Source organism: Nesoenas mayeri (assembly GCF_963082525.1).
Source record: "Nesoenas mayeri genome assembly, chromosome: 10".
In the NCBI taxonomy this organism is placed as follows: domain Eukaryota; kingdom Metazoa; phylum Chordata; class Aves; order Columbiformes; family Columbidae; genus Nesoenas; species Nesoenas mayeri.
Window position 1 is genome coordinate 20,176,958 of NC_137560.1, and position 19,293 is coordinate 20,196,250.

The 19,293-nt window shown below is 44.8% G+C and overlaps 1 protein-coding gene across 1 annotated transcript in view; it reads left to right on the forward strand.

The window, feature by feature from the left end:
• Positions 1-11,315: 11,315 nt before the first annotated feature.
• Positions 11,316-19,293, forward strand: part of GRIP2 (glutamate receptor interacting protein 2) — a gene marked incomplete at both ends in the record, with an annotated part of 248,004 nt that continues 240,026 nt past the window's right edge. The window contains one exon of the mRNA XM_080350263.1: positions 11,316-11,370. Coding sequence (XP_080206389.1) covers positions 11,316-11,370 — 55 coding nt within the window. The remainder of the gene's footprint in view (positions 11,371-19,293) is intronic.

The window sequence follows — 19,293 nt, forward strand, 5'->3', positions numbered from 1 at the left end:
TATTTTAGCACTGCATTTACAGAAGTGTTGAATTGCTGCAGCAAAGCAACAACAAAAATCTGAGAACCATTTGGTCAAAAGTCTAGCTGGACACCGTGGATTTATTTTTTTCAGGAAGACTAAAAATTAAATATGTTTGGGTACGTAATTAGCAGATGTGCAGGTTAGGAATAAAATTGTAATTCTTTGATAAATGAATTTTTTTCCCGCGATCCTAGGCAGAAAAATCAAAACTAGAAGTGGTGCATAAGAACAATGTTTGTAACCTTTTTCTGGCATACATGTGGCTCTCTGTTTTTTTCCCTCTTGGGTTACAAGCTGCAATACCAGACTGCTTTTGTGCTAGTTTATTTTTGCTTGCAAACTCCAAAGTGGGGACAAATCTGATTGTGACTTAATGCGAAATTGAAATGAGATCTAAAACAGCCTTGTCCTGTTCTATGGGAACTTCTATTTTATGTGCAGTTTTATAATGAACTTGAAATCATGTTTTGTGTCAACAATATTGCTCTCCTCTTTTTGCAAGTGTTCTGAGAGAGGGAGTGCTGTTATGTGCTACTTGTGTAGAAATTGTAGTTCCTCTCAAATAGAGCTAGAAAGTAGGAATTCCCTAAAAGCATCCAACAACTTAGATCAGAAATAGGCTCAATGCCATCTTACAACAGAATCCGTAGGAGGGACATAGTTATTGCAACTGAAATTAGCTTAGAAAACGGATACTAATAGCCATGATATTTTTTAGGATTCATTTTAGCAAGCCTTGATGAAAATGGGCATAATGACCATCCCTCCTTTGGGGAGCTTGTGTGCATGTTCTTAAGCCTGACAGTCATAAGAAAAAACTGCGTACCAGTTCCAAAGATGAGAAGGTTTCTCACTATTTTCCAGTACCAAGAGATATAAATACATTTTCTAAACTGGAGATGTAAGAAGCAAGCAAGTTCCAAAGAAAACTGCCTTATTGATTACATCAGAGGGCAGCTGTGGATATTTTCATCCCCTGAACAAGAACTCGAAGCTGTTGGACTACATTGTGTTGTGAATATATTGTTGTCTGTGGTTTCTGTGCAGCTGGCATAAAAGACAAACATGCCCTTTAAGAAATTGCTCAACTCCTTGAGACTTACCCATTCATCTGTCCACCCTTCTCTCACCATCTGTTTCTTTTGCTGTGGACATGTGAAGTTGCTCCATCCCTGCAGCAAAATGCAGCCGGGATGGTTCTCAGTCGGGCTTTTGCATGACGCAGAGTTTCCCTGTCTTGGCAAGCACAGATGGACTTGTCTCTCCATCAAGGTGCAGCCCAATAAAGAAGACGTGTTTTGTATTACAGCGGCGCATCTGCAAGCTCCTTTGAGACACTACAGACTTGTATTTCTTTATCTCTAGGTCTGGGATGCCGTGCTGGAAGAAGAGACTTGTTTTCTGTCTGCAGAGAATGCAGGACAGAGGTAAGGCAAGAGGGCAATATGACAGGCTTTAATCTAGGGGATGCTTATGAGAAGGGGTTGGGTTCAATGCTCCTTTTTCTGCTCATCAATACTGCTGTAGCTGCAGGATCCATCCCCAAAATTGTGACTTTTTATTTAAAAAAACCCCAAACCACAATACAGCTTTCCCATTAGAAAGCACATTTTTAACTTGAAATCTGTTCCTCTTCCAAAGTGCCGGTCCAGATCTGCGTGAGGGTGTTGTCAGTGAATTCATGCCTGCGCTGCTTACAGCCCTGGCCTAGCAGATACAGCTTTTGCAGTGGTAAAGTTGTGTCTATTAAAAGGCAGCTGCCAGAGCATAACAGTTGAAAACTTTAAAGCTCACGTACCTACTTCATGCTTTGTTTTTCTTCTTTTAAAGAAAACACTGGGATATTGATTGTGTCAGGTAGATAGACACATGCTCATTGCAGCTGTGACTTTCCAAAGAGGCTACTTTCTAGCTCTGAGTATAAACCCTGTTATTTATGTTCATTTAGTGTCAGGGTGATGATGTGAGCTGTATTTATATCACCTTCAGTGCTTGTGAAATGCTTCTGTTTATATCCTGGTGTTTGAGCTGAATTATTTTAAACCAGCAGGCTCACGGCAGCAAATTCAGGTTTTCTGACATGGTGGCAGGAATCTGGGTCCTGTAGCACATTGTTACACTCCTTTGGAGGAGGGGGATAATTTATATTTACTAGCCCTAGCACAATATCGTTGAATTGCTGTTGGTGCTTTTAAAACATATGTTGAATGGTGTCATTAAAGTGTGAACTAAGTGGGGTCTCAATCCAGTACAAAACAGCACATTTTTTTCCTTACAACCACAGAAAACAAGCCAGAAGTTTCTCATTCATCTTTTGAGGCTATAAATGCCAAAGCATGTGTCTGTTTAAAGAATACGTATGCATACATGTAAAATCTTTGTTCTGTTGGTTATCAGTGATCCCTGAATTGCACTTTGAGACGCAGACATGAAGCCATCTCTTCTGCACCCTTTCTGTTTGTACTTGACATGGAGCAGAAGATGAGCTGGCATAATTGAGCAAAATATGGCTCCGTGTGTGATTTCCTGATGCATACAAATGATTAAATCCACACACTTGGGCAGGACATATCTCTGACATATGATAATTTTTACCTTGATGCACTGGAGAGATTGAAATCAGCATAATTGGGTATGGAGTTTCTCTACCATATGGGCATTTGTTACCTAGCAGTCATCTTCCATATGCCCATGTAGATGTCTAAGTGGCAGCTATGATTAATTTATTAAGGGAACAAAACTATCTTGTAAATGTATTCCTTCTCTGATATTGTGGTCGTGAAAAGCTGCTGTTAGATGTTTTAGAAAAATGGGACTTCCCGCACCCACCCAGCTCTAAATCTAGATCTGTTCTGGTTTGTATTCCTCTTTATTTTCAACAGTTAGATTTATCTACAATAAAGTGTTTTCTCACTATTCATCATCCCATCTATTGCCCCCAAAACATTAAATGGGGGAGGTAAGTTGTCTTTCTGGACAAAGTGGTTGAGCATCGTGGGTGTTTGAGGAGCTGCTCAAAAGACTGTACAGCAAAATTTTTGCTAGGAAAACAGATAGCAGCATCTAAGGCAGAGCTGGTGATGGCTCAGTCCCAGTTTCCCTCTGCAGCAATGTCACAGAGGTGTCACTCGTGCTAGTGACGGGATCCCAACGCAGTAGATGGCAGTACGAGACTGTTAGTGCAGCTGTATAGTTTGTATGTCAGCGGTGCTGTGAGCACTTAGCAGAGGTTACCGCACACAGATGAGACTCTGCGCCTGCAGTTCCCTGTCAGTTCTCCAGCATTTGAGGAGTAAATTGGTTTCTTCTCCCCATTCCCTCAGTCTCGTACCTGGAAAATTAGGTGAGAAATAAGACAAGTGAAGAAGCCAGAACTGCAAGAAGAGCTGAGCCTGGATTTCAGGCTGCCAGTTCAAATTCTGCGTGGGTTAGTGGGATTCAGGTTTTGGCTTCTGCTTTGACCAGATCTCTGAAATAAGAGTTGGACTAGTGCTTGTACGTTAAGTAGCATAAGCATAGCAGCTGCCACCCTTTCAAATTCACAGCTGACAATGGCTTTGCTAGGGATAAGACTAATGATTAAATAGGTAAGGAATTCTCCAAAAGGGCTGTTAGGTTTTCAGGGGCACCAAGACACACAACCTAAGGAAATCCACGTTTATTTTACTTGAGCGATTCCTGTCCTGTTGCTGAACAGGACTTCAGCCCTCAGGACAGGCCTCTTGGTACAAAGGCTACTTAAAATAGAAGCCCAGAAGGCACTGAAGTGTTGCTATATGTATCACAAAAGAAAGCTTAGAGTGATTATAGATGTTATTTTAGAAATAATTGAGAAAAGAAATATTGAGTCGCTGTACATAAAGAGAGCTTGGAAGTGTGTGTGGCACTGCTGCCATTAGTCAAATATAGACAAGTGGAATGAGAAATAGAGTAATATTTCAAAATGAATAACTACATCAGGCAGAAGTCCAATGATTGCTTTATTAAAGCCTTGATGAGTGCCAAGCAACTCCTCAGCTATACCAAGGAGCTGTACAAAACATAAATTCCAGTATTTTATCAAGCAGTGGAGAGGGGAGCCTACACCACATGGAAGTAAAGGAGGCTTTGCATTTTTAAACTCTTGCCCGCTGTACTTCTTTCACTACCAGCTCATTTGGGAGAGATCAGAACACTGAAATGGCAATGATTGTCTGTTTCCATCCCCTTTGAATGTAAGTGGAAAAATACAGAGCGTTTCCATTAAGACTAAGACTCAATCTCAATGATGTGCAACTGTCTTGCCTCCTTCCCTGATCTGAAATAGGCTGTAGTCATTAATGTGTTACTGACAGCTGGAGCTGGGTCACAATAAGAAGGACGAGGAAGCAAGACAGTCATAGTAATGACTTTTAACATATGTTGACAGAGCGATGGCATTGCTTTCTGCATCCTGCTCATTTTTCAAACTGCTTCTGTTCACCGACCAGAAAAAAAAAAGGAAAACATTGAATTTGATCTGGTGGCAATATTGAAAATAGTCTTCATGAGGTGCAAAAGCTGATGTTTCTTACTGAAAGATGGATGGATGGTGTTTCCCTGCTGTCAAGTGCCGTAGTTCAGAGTGGGTTTTGGTGGAACAAATGAGTGCTTAATGTCAGCTTTAGTCTAAGGGACGCTCAGGAGGGATCCTGAGACTGTAGCAGGAATGAAGCGTGGGGTCCAAGCCCATCTTCGTGTCCTGAGCCATCTGCCACCAATGCACAAGTGAAGGTCACCTCACAAACTCATTTATCACAGTTCAGGGGGTCTGGATGGAGTAGGATCAGCAGGACCAAACACATCAGAGTCCAACCTGCCAGTCGCTGCCCTGAGCACCTGGGATGGTTGGTCTTGCCCTCCCTTTCCTTCCAGTGTAGTTGTAAATGGAGTTCTGGGCATGGCAGGTCCTGCTGCCGTGAGGTACTTCAGCTATATATTTCTCCCATGGTTCTTAAAAGCTATTCCTGGGAGAAATGACAAATCCCAGGTGAGCAACATTGTTTTACTTGCACAGGTGCTACCCAAGAAAGATGCAGTTTGGAAGTGTAGGGACAGCTTAGAGATCCTTCTCCATGGAGAAAAGTTTATCAACAGAGAAATCAAAGCAAAATGTAGAGCATGCCCTAAATGGAAACGTTGCCAGGCTGATATCTGTCTGATTGCTGGGGTTCTTGGTGCAGAGCTGACAATCCCCTGCCTGGTAACTCTTTCACTTAAGTGATTTGTAAAACTCCCCTGGGGCACCTCTGCAATGAGGAGCAGAGATGAAACCTTGTGTAGCCAGAGGCAAATCTTGCTGCTGAGTGAATGCCTGGAATTAAAACCTTTCTATAGCAGTAGGGTGGTGTGGGGATCTGTACTGTGGGGAAATAGTGATAAGCACTGTTCTTGCTTGAGAAGATTATGTGACTCCAGGAAGTTGAGCACTTGGACACGGTGCAAATGGGTGACATTTATTAGTGCTGCTGCGTGTGTGTGTCTAAGGGAAAAGCTGGTGTGTTCAGATCACACAGCATCTTCACAGTAACCCAGACCAAGCTGTCCGCTGGCCGTCCTGAGGAGGCTTTCACATAGGACAGGACCAAATGGCATTGTCTCTTATGTCCTACAGTTGTAAGCAAATATTAAGAGCATTAAGCAACTGTATGACCTGGTAGTGCTTCAGGCTCAGTGCTGACTGCTTGGATGTGGAGAGTACACAGAAGAACACATAACATACACGGTCATCCCAGTGTATTGAATTTCTGACACGTGCCTCAGTAGGCTGGAAATTGATAGGCAGCAGCTGCGATTGAGATCTGGGCACTGCACAGCCCTAACCCCCCGTGTTAGCAGGGGAAGAGGCACAGACCTCTGAGTCTTGCGTAAACACTGATTCTTTTGGACAAGCAGTGAGAAAGATGCAAAGCTTCTCTGGCATTGTCTTGCTACGCTGTGTAGTCCTCCCAGCAGCATCTTGTGTGTTGCTGGGTCACTTGTAGGTGAATGTGGAGAACCTCTGTGGTGAAGCAGTGGCAATGAGTGGCAAGATTGTGTTTGTTCAGGAACACAAGGTGGACATCCAGTCTGGTGTTGGTGGCAGAAAAGGTGTCTGGTGTTTGGAGCTTGCTCTACACAGCATCTACAAGTTGAAAACCCTCAAAGGAAGCAAAGCCAAAGCTTTGGCAGCAGCATCGGCCCAGCAGTCAGGTCAGCGAAGACAGGAGGCCTGATGGCAATGATGTTGCAGGAGTAGGAGGGCCAAGTGGAGATGCCTCATACCACTGGGTTTGCTGGCTGGCAGGCAGCCTCACTGCTTTAGCACTCAGAGCTTGTTGCACACCTAATTCGTAGGGCTCTTGCAGAATGAAGATGTCTTTGGAAGGAGCTGAGGAACTTGTCTGAGCCCCTTCATGCTTATGGTGTAATTTCCAAAGAAGGAGCTGAGGAACCAGCTTTGGAGCTGACCCCAAGTGTGCCTTTGGGACAGAAACAAGGAGCACTTGTGACCATATCCCTGTGGTGCCCATAAATGGGGTGTGTAGTTGTGTCAATGAAATCCAAAGACACTCTCTCTGTCTGTCTAAAAGCTATTCAGCCTTTCAGAGGGATAAGTATCACCCAGAAAAGGCAGAATGACAGACTGCTTCCAGCCTGCAAAACCTAGTTGGACATGAACAATTCTGCAAAGTCCATAGGAGGAATGTATGCCCTGAAGTTCCTAACAAGAAGCACACAACAAAGTGAGTAAGCTGTTTGCACTGCTTGCATTTGAGGCAAAACAGAAAGAAGTTGGATTAGTAAGTAAACTTGCTATTAATCAACTTCTGGTGGTGGTAGCAGAATGGAGATAATCCATTTTAAAACTGCCTTTAACCTTCTACGTGACAGGATTATTTTTAAATTCCCGTGTCTCCATGCTGTTCACTGCTGTCTGTGGGCTATGGGACACACAGCTGCACATAGGTAAGGGTGCAGCAGTGTGCGACAAACCCATCCTGACGCTGTGTTGTGACAGAGATTTATGCCTTGTATCCCCAGACCCATTCCATGTGCCTAGAAGGTGAAAGTAGAGACTAGTTCTTCATTAAAGCAGCTAGAAAGTGTGCTATTTACATGTCACAGTAGGATGGAAATAGGTCGCCCATAGTCCCCTTCCTGCCCCAGGTACAGCTGTAAGGATACGGGGTGCACTGCTTCAACACTCAGCAAAGCAGCCAAGCCTTGGTACAAACATATATTTTACTCCAGGAGTGGGAAAGAGAAAGGAAAAGATTATTCTAGATACCTAAACAGATTTCCTTTGTGCAAGATTACATAGGTTAAAGTAATTTTTAACTTGATTTTAGCTGTTGAACGCTGCCAGGCAGCAGCAGTAGGTCAGTATGGGAGGGGGAAGCCCACAGTCCTCTCTGTTTCTGCAGAGGGTTTTGTGATGCCTCCAGATCACTGTTGAAATGGTGTGGCCTTGAGGCTGCCACCTCACCAGTGGTACATTGTCACTCAGGCTGCTGGGAGTGGTGCGAGGCCAGAACACTACTCCTAAAGGTCTTCCAAGTGCCACATCCACACCGACCCAGAAATGGCAAGAGGGCAACTCTTCAATCACTTTGTTTGGGGCTGAAAGCGAAGATTGTCTCCTTTCACTAATGCTCCTGGTTGCAGGGAGTCACCTCATTCTCACTGCGGGATGATGGAATGACCTTCAAGGTGAGGGAGCACATGACAGGAGAATTTGCTGGAGATGTCTGGAGGCAAACAGATCAAGGACAAAGGGGAAGCTAAAAAGCTAAAAAGTGTGAGATTCATCTGATATGAAAAGCCTGACTTGCATCCTTGCTGACAGACCTGAGCGTTTGCTCAGTAGCCAGCTCCTGACACTGGAAAACTTGGTGCTTTCGTCTTTTCTTCCTGCAGCTGTGGAGGTATTTAAAGCACTGTGGATCCAACTCTCTCCTGTGTCAAGGAGCTGCTGGGAGGGAGCTGCACAGCTTGAAGCTACACAGGACTACAGAGACTATCTTTTCTACAAACCCATTAAGAGCAAATCTGCAACTCAAGACTTACCGTCATCCCTTCAGCCCTAGAGAGACACCCCAATACACATGAACAGAAAATTTGCTTTTTGTTCTGAGCTGTGATGCCCGTTTAGGCTGCAGGCGCTGCAGTGCAGACACCTCACCTTTTACCCAACTTACAACCAGCTTGGACTTCAGTCGTGCTGTACTTTGTGTGTGTTCCTCAGCAGGGCAAGGACCCCCAGCTAGAGAAACAGTCAATGGACAGGGCATGGTTAAGTCACCAGTTGATCAAAACCGGTCACCCTGTCCCAGGGCATGTGGCCTAAGAGGAATCTCTGCCTCCCAAATTTGGTTTGACAACCATTTCTACAGGCTGGGAGGACAGCAGCACTTTCTGAAGTTGTGGCAGTATCCATGTCACCGTGGTGCCTAAAATCCTACAGCTGGATATTTCAGGCATACAGAAAGATTAGACATTGCTCAGGGACATGGATATTCACTTGTGAGGTTTCCTATGGATTTTCTGCTTCTTGAAATATCCCTTCCATGACTCCCCTCCAAAAGCATCCCATAGCATGTCTTATACTGATCCTGCTTATGAATTCACTACCAGTATTTTTAGCTATGTTTTGTTTTCTCTAACACAGTTTCCCATCTGAGTACTGAAGTTAGGCTAACATGCAGTGCTTGAGAAAATCTCACCATATTAGCTTTAGCTCTTTCTACAAAAACGTATGTGTCAAATTCAATTGTTCGAAGCCCTGAGCTACGTTTTCAACTAGTAATGTGTTTGCTGTTTTCATGTTTAATTATTTCTGGGGCACCAGCGTCCTTTAAAAGTAGTGCTGCTGTAGCCACTATGGTCTGAAGAGATTTAAGGGAGAGAGTCTTTTATGAGATCAGCCAGTGTAAATGGCAAAAATAGATGAGCTTTTTAGGTACAAAAAGTGTAGATTTGACCTTACTTTTAAAAGTCCCTTCCTATGCCACGTTTTCCTCAGACTCTCATTACTTTTCCTGAGAGCAGTGTTAGATCAATAACAATCACTTTTCTGGGAATCCTTTTCTAATACCCAGAATCTGAATATCATCAAGCAATTACAAATTACAGCTGAGGAAACTAAGGCACAGAAAGGGCAGGTGATTTGCCTGTGTGGGTGGTTGAGTCAGTCATACAATTCAACAGCATTTGTCTCCGTGTGCTGGGTTTTAACTACTGAACCAGCATCATCTCCTTCTACCAGGATGTATGCTGGCTTCAGATTAGTCCTTCTCTTAAAAGCTCCTGAGTTTTGCTGTCAGCTAAAATATTTGGTGCATATCACCAACTTCCTAGAAGTTGCCCTGATCAAATCCAGCTATGGAGTTGTGATTTCTCGCGAGTCCCAAACAAACCAGGTACATTTGCAATGAAATTGTGGAGGGCTGTGTTTCCCCATGAGGAGCAAGCTACAGAAAAGTGTAAAGAAAGGAGCTCTTCAAGAAGCTGCAACTGTGTATGTAGTCAATCCATACACGTTTCTACTCCGAATTTTTCTGTGCTGCTGCTGGGGGACAGGCAGGGCCAGAGCTGCAGCTGTGCTCTGTGATGGGAAACTCTCATGCAGTTCTCAGGCACTGCGTGCTGCTGCGTGTATGCCCTCTGCAGCGTTGCAGATTCTTACACTCCAATGAAGAAGGCTGTTCTCATGAGTTTATGATAATCTCAGTTTAACTCACTGGGAAAACACGCTACAGATATCAGTAACTTCAAACCAACCTCTCCACGTTGCTCTTCAAGAACCTGTGAGTGGGGGGAAAAAAAAAGTCAGCTAATTTAACCATAGGTCTTTAACTCAAGTACCTCAGGATCCTCATCCTCTCATACTCCTCCAAAGCCTTGGATTTTGGTAGGTTTCTGCTTTCAGCCCCTTTCTGCAGAAACTTGCTTTCTCCCTTTGATATGCACAGAGCTGCAAGAGGTTATTTCAAATGGATCCTCTCCCAAGTGCCTTTGGGTTGAGCCACTTCAGTTTTCCCCAGGCACTGCAGAGGTTTCCAGGTTCCTGCTGCCCATCTTGGCATGTGCCGTGTCACCCTTGGCTGCCCCGCAGACCTGGCTGCCAGCACCCGAAATGGCAAATGCTTCTTAGACACAAGCTGTGGGCAGAGCACAGAGGGCGAGGCTGCTGCCCCTGTGCAGGCTGCTCCGCTGTTCTGTGGCAACTGCTTTTCATTCAGGTTGGGACAGAAAAATTGGTTTGAAAATTAAGCTGAAGTCCATATGGATGGATCTGGATGGATTTCTTCCTTTGGCATTGCAGCTGCCCTGTCCAACCCTGGCAGCGTCAGTGCCTTCTGAAACTGGAACTGGCTCATGCTATTCCAAAGAGAGCTTGATCCATAATATTTTAGATTACAGCAGTTGTTACACATAATATTATCACACTCACAAAGGGAGGCAGAGACCCAGAGTGAGACCTACCAGCCAGCTAATAAGACACCTAATGAAGAACAAACAAAACTGCTCGTCACTGCAGAGATATATTTCCCCCAGGAAATTAAAAACATGAATACCCTGGCATATGCAATAAACATCTCCTTTGTGTCCATGTAAAAGCATTGAAAACCTCTGGAATATTAAGAGATGACAAAGATGCTTTTCAGTCTCTCCTGTACTTCAACTGCCTGCAAGTGGTGGTGAAAAAGATGCAATAGATCAGCCAAACTGCTGTGCAACTTTTATTTACCAGTGAATGCAACTTTGGAATAAATACACGCTTCAATGAACACACCTGTGTTAGGACTACGAGGCAGCTGCTGCTCATTAAAGGGAAAAGGCACCAGGTTAAAGCTGTAATGAGAATGTAGAATATGAATAGTGCGTTTTCCATACCCTTCCCGTGCACGCATTTGTTCACCATCAGCTGGTGATTTGGGAACCGCAGAAACGCCGGTGCGGGTCAGTCCCCGCTGTCTGGCAGCAGGCGGGGCCCGCGCTACCTAAGCAGACCCCACTGGGGGAAAAATATATAAAATATATATGCGCATAATTTCTTCTCAGCACCCCCCGCCCCGCTTTGGGAGCGCCCCGGGGCCGTGTGTGCGCAGGCGGGGGCGGGCAGCACCGCTCCCCCCGCCCCGCCCGGCCCCGCCGCCGCCACACGCACCGCCTGGCAATAAAGCGCCGGGGAGCGCGGCCGCGATCGACAGCGCCGCTCCCGCCAGCCCCCCCCGGGCCCCTCCAGCCGCGCCGCTGCCCCGGGGGGCGGCAGCGCTGCCCCCGCCGCCATGCCGGGCTGGAGGAAGAGCCTCGCCCTGTGCCTGCAGAGGATGCAGGAGGACGGTGAGTGCGGCCGGGGGGATGAGGGCGGGAGGTGCACGGGGATGCTTGGATCTTCTCGGATCTACCCCCCACCTCGCTGCTTTTATTTTGTGGTGGGGAAAGGGTCTTCCTGGAAGGGAGATACCAGGGAGCTCTGGGAATGAAGGGGCTGGAGGGGGAGATGCTCTTGGTACCGGTAAACTTCTCTGCAGCAAATCTGTCCTTCCATCCTCCGGCTCGCTTGGGCTCTGCTTTTTTATTTTTTCTTCTCTAAGTGGTGGGGGCAAGTCTGGGCGAGAGGTGGCTGCGCGGTCCTCGCTGGATGTGTAGAGGGGCTTGCAGCGTCTGAGCTCCAACTTTCTAAAGCTGTTGGTGCTGCTGTTTTCACCTGGTAATTTTTCCCAGTGCCCAACTGCAACTGGGGATCAAAAGGTTCGTGAATTGCACGTCGCTGTAATCTGATTCCTATTGTGCTGCTTTCTGTTGCTCACAGTGGCTGTGCATTATTTTGTTTACATGCTCAAGAGTGTGATGTTAAATAAACGTTGGATCTGCAGCTCATAAGAGTCAGAAGAAACATCCACGAGGTGGCACAGCGAAAGCGGGGCTTAAACCTTCCGCGCCGGCTCCTGGGTTTAGAGTGGTGGGGAAACTTTGTCTCTGAAGTGCGGTTCTTCTGTGCTCCCTTAAGACTCAGGTGGAGCAGCTGATCTGGGATGGGCAGAAGTGAACAGGAATGTGTGTCTCATTAACCTCAACTCTGTGTGTGCATGCGGTTAACAGCAGTTTTTTCTTTTGCATCCCTTCCCCTGACTGCCTCTCTAGATCACACACTGGTAAGCAGACTTACCAAATACCTGAAGCGGCACTGTTGCATTGTTTGGTGTGAATAAAGTGAAAATTGGGGAATTTTCTGATCCTGCTGGTTAATAAATATGGACAGAAAGTGTGGTGTTAAATGCCCTGTAAGGTGTCAGGACAGAGTTGTTAAGCTGCTGAGGCTTTCTTACCCTGCTTCTGATGTTTGACTCCTCTGGGACCACAGCTTCCACACAGAGACTCCATCCACCTGAGACAGAGCTGTTAAAAATCTTCTCCTGTTGAAGAGTAAATTGATCCTGTGTTCGACATACAGAGACCTGTTGGTGTGAATTCAGCCCTGTTGTGGTGCAGGGTTTGTACCACTGCAGCTCATAGGGATGCTCTGGCACCGCTGGACTGGGGTGGCTTTAGGGGCCTTATAAGTCATTTACAGCAGTGAGCTCCTGCTGTCCTGGGTTAATGTGTTTGCCAGGTTATTTTCCTTGTGACTCCATCTGTCTGTACTGGTTCTTGTCCCTGGGGCTATGCAATGCCTCAGTTTCCCTCTCTCTGACTCCACTCCTAGTGCTGCAGTGAGTCTGTGGCTGGTGTGCAGCCCTTCAGGAACATTGGGCATTTCCCTTAGTGATGTATTTATTTCCATGGCTGGCTCAGCGGTAGCTGGTCTTTGGAAGTTACCATTTAGTTAATCACAGAATGGTTTATCTAGAGGAATAATTCTAGCTGATGTGCTATGTAGAGGAGGAGGTATGTACCTGCTAAAGGATGTGCTGAGTTTGTATGGAACTTCTTTCCCCTTTCCCCGAGGTGACCAGTTTGATGTTTGTATTACAGCATGTAACTCTGCAGGGGTAGCAGAGAAGGTATTTGGTGATGTTCTTGTGGTGCTGCAGTGTTATCAAATATGGTCTGAGGTTTAACTGGATGCTACAGAAGGTTTCACATCATGTACAACATTGCCAAGAAATCTCTGCAGGGTTCAGTTCAGATTTCAGTTTTGCAAACCAACTTCCAACCAGTCTATGAAGAAATACCGACTTCTGGTTTTTCTTATTCAGAACAAGTTATGTCTGCCTTGTTGGCATCTCGATGGCTATGCAGATGTGGTAGGTTTTGTTTTGGCTATCAAAGCTGGGGAGCTTCTCCCCCAGGTGTGTGTGCTCTGTGCCATCAGTGTGTTGCCTCCGAGGACTAGTCCTGTTTCTCATCAGGAGGGTATTTGTGATTAGAAAGGTGGTATATTTTGGTTACTGAATATTAATATGATGAGCATCTCCTGCAATTTGCAGCCATTCAGTGCTTTGTTAATCACGGTATTCAAAAGGCCAGCCATGGTAAGTCACATAGGGAAATGCAAGACACATGTGAACTGTACTGAAGTATGATTGCCATTTCAAAACAGTAAGTTTCCTTATGCATGTTTTTGCTTAAAACTTCTATCCCTTGAGGGATGGGCTAGGGCTCCTGACCACTGTGCAGAAATGCTTCATTCTGTAAGGTATTTTTGTTCCCAGCCACAAGAGGGTTGTACATGGGGTGTGCTACTCCTTATTCTGTTTCATGCAGAAAAAAACAATATATTAATGGTTTGGAAATTTATTGGTAGAAAATGTGTTCTTTCCAGCCTGTAGTGATAACAGCCCAGTTATTCCAGTCAGGGGGTTGATTTACTTTGCTCTGTGTGGCTGTGGGGTTGTAGTGGACCTGGGAGCAGAAGCTGGAGCATCCAGCCAGGCAGTGCTGTTTATAGCTGTGTAGACAGAGCTGTGTGGCCACATCTCCTGCTGATTTACCTCCCTGATAGCTGATCCTCTCTCAGGGCAGTGGAGAGAACTAGTTGGCTATGCCAGACCCCTTTCCTGTCCTGACTTCCCCCTGGTCCCACTGTTCTTTCTGTGAGTACTGCAGCATTTGGGCTGTATCCTTGCTGCTCCCAGGCTTTCAGTAGTAAAAGCAGCAGAGTCTTAATTTTTGCTTTGGGAGCATGAACGTATGTGGGTAGGTGGGAAAGTCTCTGGGAATTTTGGCATATCTGAGTGGATGTGAAAACCAGATGCCTGCAAAGGATAAACTGTATCTGTAGACAGAGCAGTGGAGATGCTGTTATCCTTGTAATGAAATAACTTATCTAGCTGCATATAACTTGTGTAACATGGGTTGCAGTAGTGGGCAGGCACCCTTTGCTAAACCTGATATGTTTTTCTGCTTCTACTGGAAGGGAATACAAGGTTTGAGTGTAAATTTAGGTGGTTGATAGAATTCTGCTTCTTCCCCCAGATGCTTTTACTTCAGTAAAATGAGGAAAATTTGTCTCTAACCTTAAAACTCCAGTATGATGCCTTTAAAAAAAAAAAAAAACCCAAACCTTAAGGAAGACTGTCTGATGTGATTATAAAATATGAAGTGAGTTACCCACCCTTTGCATGAACTGTGAGGCAGCTGGCAAGGCTGGAGGGGAAAAGGGCAACTCAGATCTGCTCCAGAAGTGCCGATATTGCAGGATTGCGTTGCTGCTGTTTGCTTCCTTCCCTTGTATATGGTTCCTTGCTGGTTACCTTGGAAACAGCTGTAGGAGCGTATAGGGGCATTTTTGCTGCTGTGCAGTCATGGGCAGAGGTGTCCCGTGGTGTGTGGGGAAAGGAAAACCCTTTGTGGTGCAGGTTGATTTACAGGATGAGGGCAAGAAAGTAAAAAAACCAAACCAAAAAACCCAAAACCATTGCGAGATCTCTCTTTCTCGCCTGCCTTAGCTTTCTGCAGGTAGAATTTGGCAGGAGTGGGACCCTGGGGAAAATTTAGCAGTGGGGTGGGTTTTTTTTCATGGGTTTGGCAGAGCTATTTAAATTTTTTATAATGGGAAGGTAAAAATATCCCAGCAGTCTGTCTTGAGGGGGTTTATAACAGCTGGGCTGTAAACATCAGCTTTTTATTCTGTCCTCAGAACAGTGTACTGGGATGTTTTTGCTCCAGAGCTGTGAAATTATGGTTATGACTGGAAATGGGATTCTTCTTTACTTAATCCCGCACCTCAATAAGAAACATCTCAGTAAGATGAAAATTTGCAGGTTTTGTGTGATTAGCAGAAAATGAGAAGATCTTTCATTGTGTTCCATGTTATTTGTGATATGCACGTGTTATGTGTAGAATAACTAGAATAGAGTAACCATAAAAAAATTGTTTGCTTACCCATAAACATTGTGATTTTGCAAACTGAGCTGTGTATTACTTGAAATCAGTTGAACTATTCTAGTGCTTAAAATTAAGTATTTGCCCTTGTACTTGCCACATCAGAAATAACTCAGTCATTCAGAAAGGAGGTTTTTGTATTTATCAAGTCATCTTAGAACCATCCTTCAGTGCCAGGCTCAGTCTGTTCAGTTTTAATACATTGCCTTACAGAGTCCTTTTGTCCAAACCCATAATAACATGATCTATTGTACTGGCACTTACTTCAGTAAAGAAATTCAGCTGGATAGCTGTCACTTAACTAGTGTGCAATTGAACTGCTCTGTTGTTGAAGGGCTGTTATGTCTGTCTGCTGAATACAATTTATTAACATATTCCTGCATGTGATTCTTTACAGTGCATTCAGGCTTTGTTGGACATGAGGACTTGCACATGCAGTGCTCAGGAACTTATGGGCTGCTGTTTGTTGGTAATATTCGTTATACAGGCCACCGCTTTTAAACAAAATGTAAAGCTAGAGGTTCTGACCCTCCAGTGAAGTGTGGTGGGGAATTAGGATTGCTTGAAGGCTGTGGTGGTGAAGCTTAAGGGATAATGTTCATTCATCAAACTGATGGGACAGCCAGAGCAAATCCTGCTAGACTTTGATGGGGTCTTTTCGTTCATTAATATGTTGATGTGGATTTGGCCCCCATCAAGTGAGGCGGCAATAGCTGCAGCCAGCGCTGTGCCCGCTCCCTTCTCACTGGCTGTCACACTGTCACGCTGTGCCGGCTTTGGGCTGCTGCTTTTGATCTTGTGCTTCTCAATCAGAGCTGAATTTCATGATTGCTGAAGCCCTGCACAACTCGGGGATGAAGCCATGAGGGTTTTACAGAATGACTCTAAAGCCTCGCTGGAGTTTGATTAAAGACAGACTGATCAGTGTTTTGCTTTTAGAAGTGGCCTGCTGGATTACAGAACCCAAATGTGATCCTGTGTGCACAGAAGTTGGCTGTATGAAACGGTATGGACACTGTGCGGTTCTGCTCTCTCTCAAGCTGTTGCACTCTGTGGGGCTTCTTGCAAAATAGTTTTTATCAGCAACATGAAGTAATGATGCGTCGTGCTGAGCAAATGCATCCGCTGCAGTGGTTTGGCACCCTTAGAGGTGCCAAGGTTGGAAAGCGTGGGGGGAACTTTTCAGGAAGCTCAAGACCTTGATTGGAAACCGTGAATTGTGGGAGCCAGGAGAATTTCAGAGTGAAAAGAACTGCCAGATCTGTTTGGATTCAGGCCATGCCTGTTCTCCAAACCTGTTGGTGCTACTGTGGGCTTGTGCCAAGCGTAGTGGAAACGCATGTGGGCAATTCCCAGGGAGTGGACGTGGCATTTGAAACTGCTCCAGTCCCGAGCTGTGACTGCAGCTGCTGACCCAAGGTCTTCAGGTGCTCCGGGTTGCATTGAGATGAGCATTGCTTGGGTTAAATGGAGGTTGTGACAAGACTAAGAGGCAGATGATTTGCTCTACATCTTTACCATTTGCCTCTTCTAAGCAGACATAAGTATAGGGGAGCTGCTTGGTTATTATACCCACAACCAGGCCCTTGCTGGGTGCAGAGCCAAAGTACGGCTCTATGCCAGGTCATCTCCTTCTGTGTTTAAAACTGCGTAGGCCTTCCTATGGGTGCCCAATTTCAGAATAAAAGTGACTATTTTGTTAATTACTTGACTTTGTTATAGTGGAATAAAGAACTTATTTTAAAACAGATGTGAATTTACAGAGGTATAACTGAAGTAGAATAATTATCAGGCTATAGCTCTATTAAAATTTATCCCTTCATAGATGAGCCCTTAGACAGTGAATTGGGCATTTTTGGAGCTCTGCAGTATGTGAATGGAGACATCTCCCTTAAAAGCCAGTCTTAACCCTTGAAGCTCAGAGCTCAAGCCTGAAAGGCTTGAGTAATATCTAGATAGAGTCAAACTTGCTATATTTTTCATGGAATGGTCTCTTTTCCCAGAGGAGCCATATATCTCCTGCTCCACTGAGTGCCAGTGGTGACCCTGCATGTACGGGTGCTGCTCTTGCACACACGTCATGGGCCAAATGCAGTCACACCACGTAAATGTCACTTTCTGTCCCTGAAACCAGTATAGCTACTGTAGATTGATACTGGTGTAACTGGGATCAGAGCATGGGCAGCATTTAATGTGGAAAATAAAACCTGTGCTGATGGTGCCTATCAGAAATGGCAGCTCCTCTTCTGCAGTCCTTGGTGAACCACACACGGGGACATAAAACCTCTCCTCTTGGAAGGGTCTGCACTTGGTTCAGTTATACTTGGACCTTCTCATGGACTTCTTTCTTTGAGAGGAAAAGTAATGAATCCTTCAATTTTAAATTAAAGTAGGATAATTTTTTCCACATTCTTGTTTTGTCAAGAGAATTAATTATCTATTTTTATTTTCTCCTTCCCTCTGCCTTTGTCTTTGGAAGATGGAGTTCAGATAAAATAACTAAAACAGATAAATTCTACAATTATGGCAATTTTCCCTGTTACTGACTTTCCCCCTCATTAATGTTAGATGAACTTGGCATCTAGTAATTACTGGCTTTTGGTTTTCAGCTGGAACTGTTTTCTGGCTCCAGCAAAATTTGCTGATTCCACTGATAACGTTGGGACTGCTGTTTTCCACTAGGAAATTAGCTCAATCAAATGTGTTTTCCTCTGACAGCTCCAGGTATTTTGCATGAAGACCACTCTGCATTTAAGGAGAAGGGGACTACCATGTGCTGTTGGAGATCAAGGGAACACTGTGTTCAGGTGTGGTTAGATCTGTGTCTTACCTCTATTTAAGAGAGGTGTCAGTGACCCTGCCAGCTGAACTGCTGCATCTTGATGAGTAGATACCTCTTGCTAAGGCTGCAAAATAAATCCAATTCTAAACTCTTCAAGGTCTTGAATGTCAGTCTAGAAAGTAACACACTTTTTTGCTTAACAACTTTATTTCCACTGTGAACAAGGCATTACAGAGCTTTCGTTTTAGCAGCTGTATTAACCTTCAATGCCGCTCTGTTGCCGGAGTTGGAGGGTATTCTGAGTATTTATTTGGATTGTCGGTGTTATCAACTTTTTCTTGTACATGTGATGCTGTTAGTCATCTCAGTGACACCTCATTCATTTGTGCAGAGAAGCAAAGGTCCTGGCTCACATTTGAGTATTGCCTCATACAATGTGAGAGGGGAGCTGCGACTAGAGGCAAGGATTAGGTCAAGCTTGAGAGATCTTACTTGGGTCCTGTGGGATGGAGCCGAGATTGGCCTCTGAAATTATTTTCCCTCCTGTCTCACATTGAATAGAAAAAATTCTGCTCTGTTCTTAGGGCAGTTTAGGTGAGAGAGAGAGAAAAGTAAGAGAATAAGGCAAACTGTCAGGCGGTGTGATGGTATTACAGAAATTATTGATGCTAAGTGGCTTTTTTCCTTTTTTCCTCACTTGGTACCAGTGTGCTTTCCTGATACAGATCCAGTGCTTACTGTGTGTTTTCCAGAAAATGATGATGTTTCTGGGAGTGGAGACTCCCTCATTAAACAGTTTGCTCAGATACATTGCTTTTGGGAATCTGGAGAAATTCCCTGGGGCTGTCACAGTGGGATGAATTTAGTGAAGAGCTGGGAGGATGAGTTCTAAATATTTGTGGCAGCTTGTCTCAGGGCTATGTGTTAATTCTGAACAGAGGGCTCTGTTGGGAATGAATACTTTTGTTTCTAGATTAAGTGTTCTTTTGCTTACTTTCATTTTGGAATAGGAGGCAGTCAATCTCCTTGCTGTACAAGCAGCTACATCTTAAACCCTTATGGACATCTCTTCTGTGATGGGAGGGCAGGGAACAGTGCTGCCTCAGTCTCCATCCTCCTTGGGAACATGATCTCTTCACCCTTCTTCCATCTCT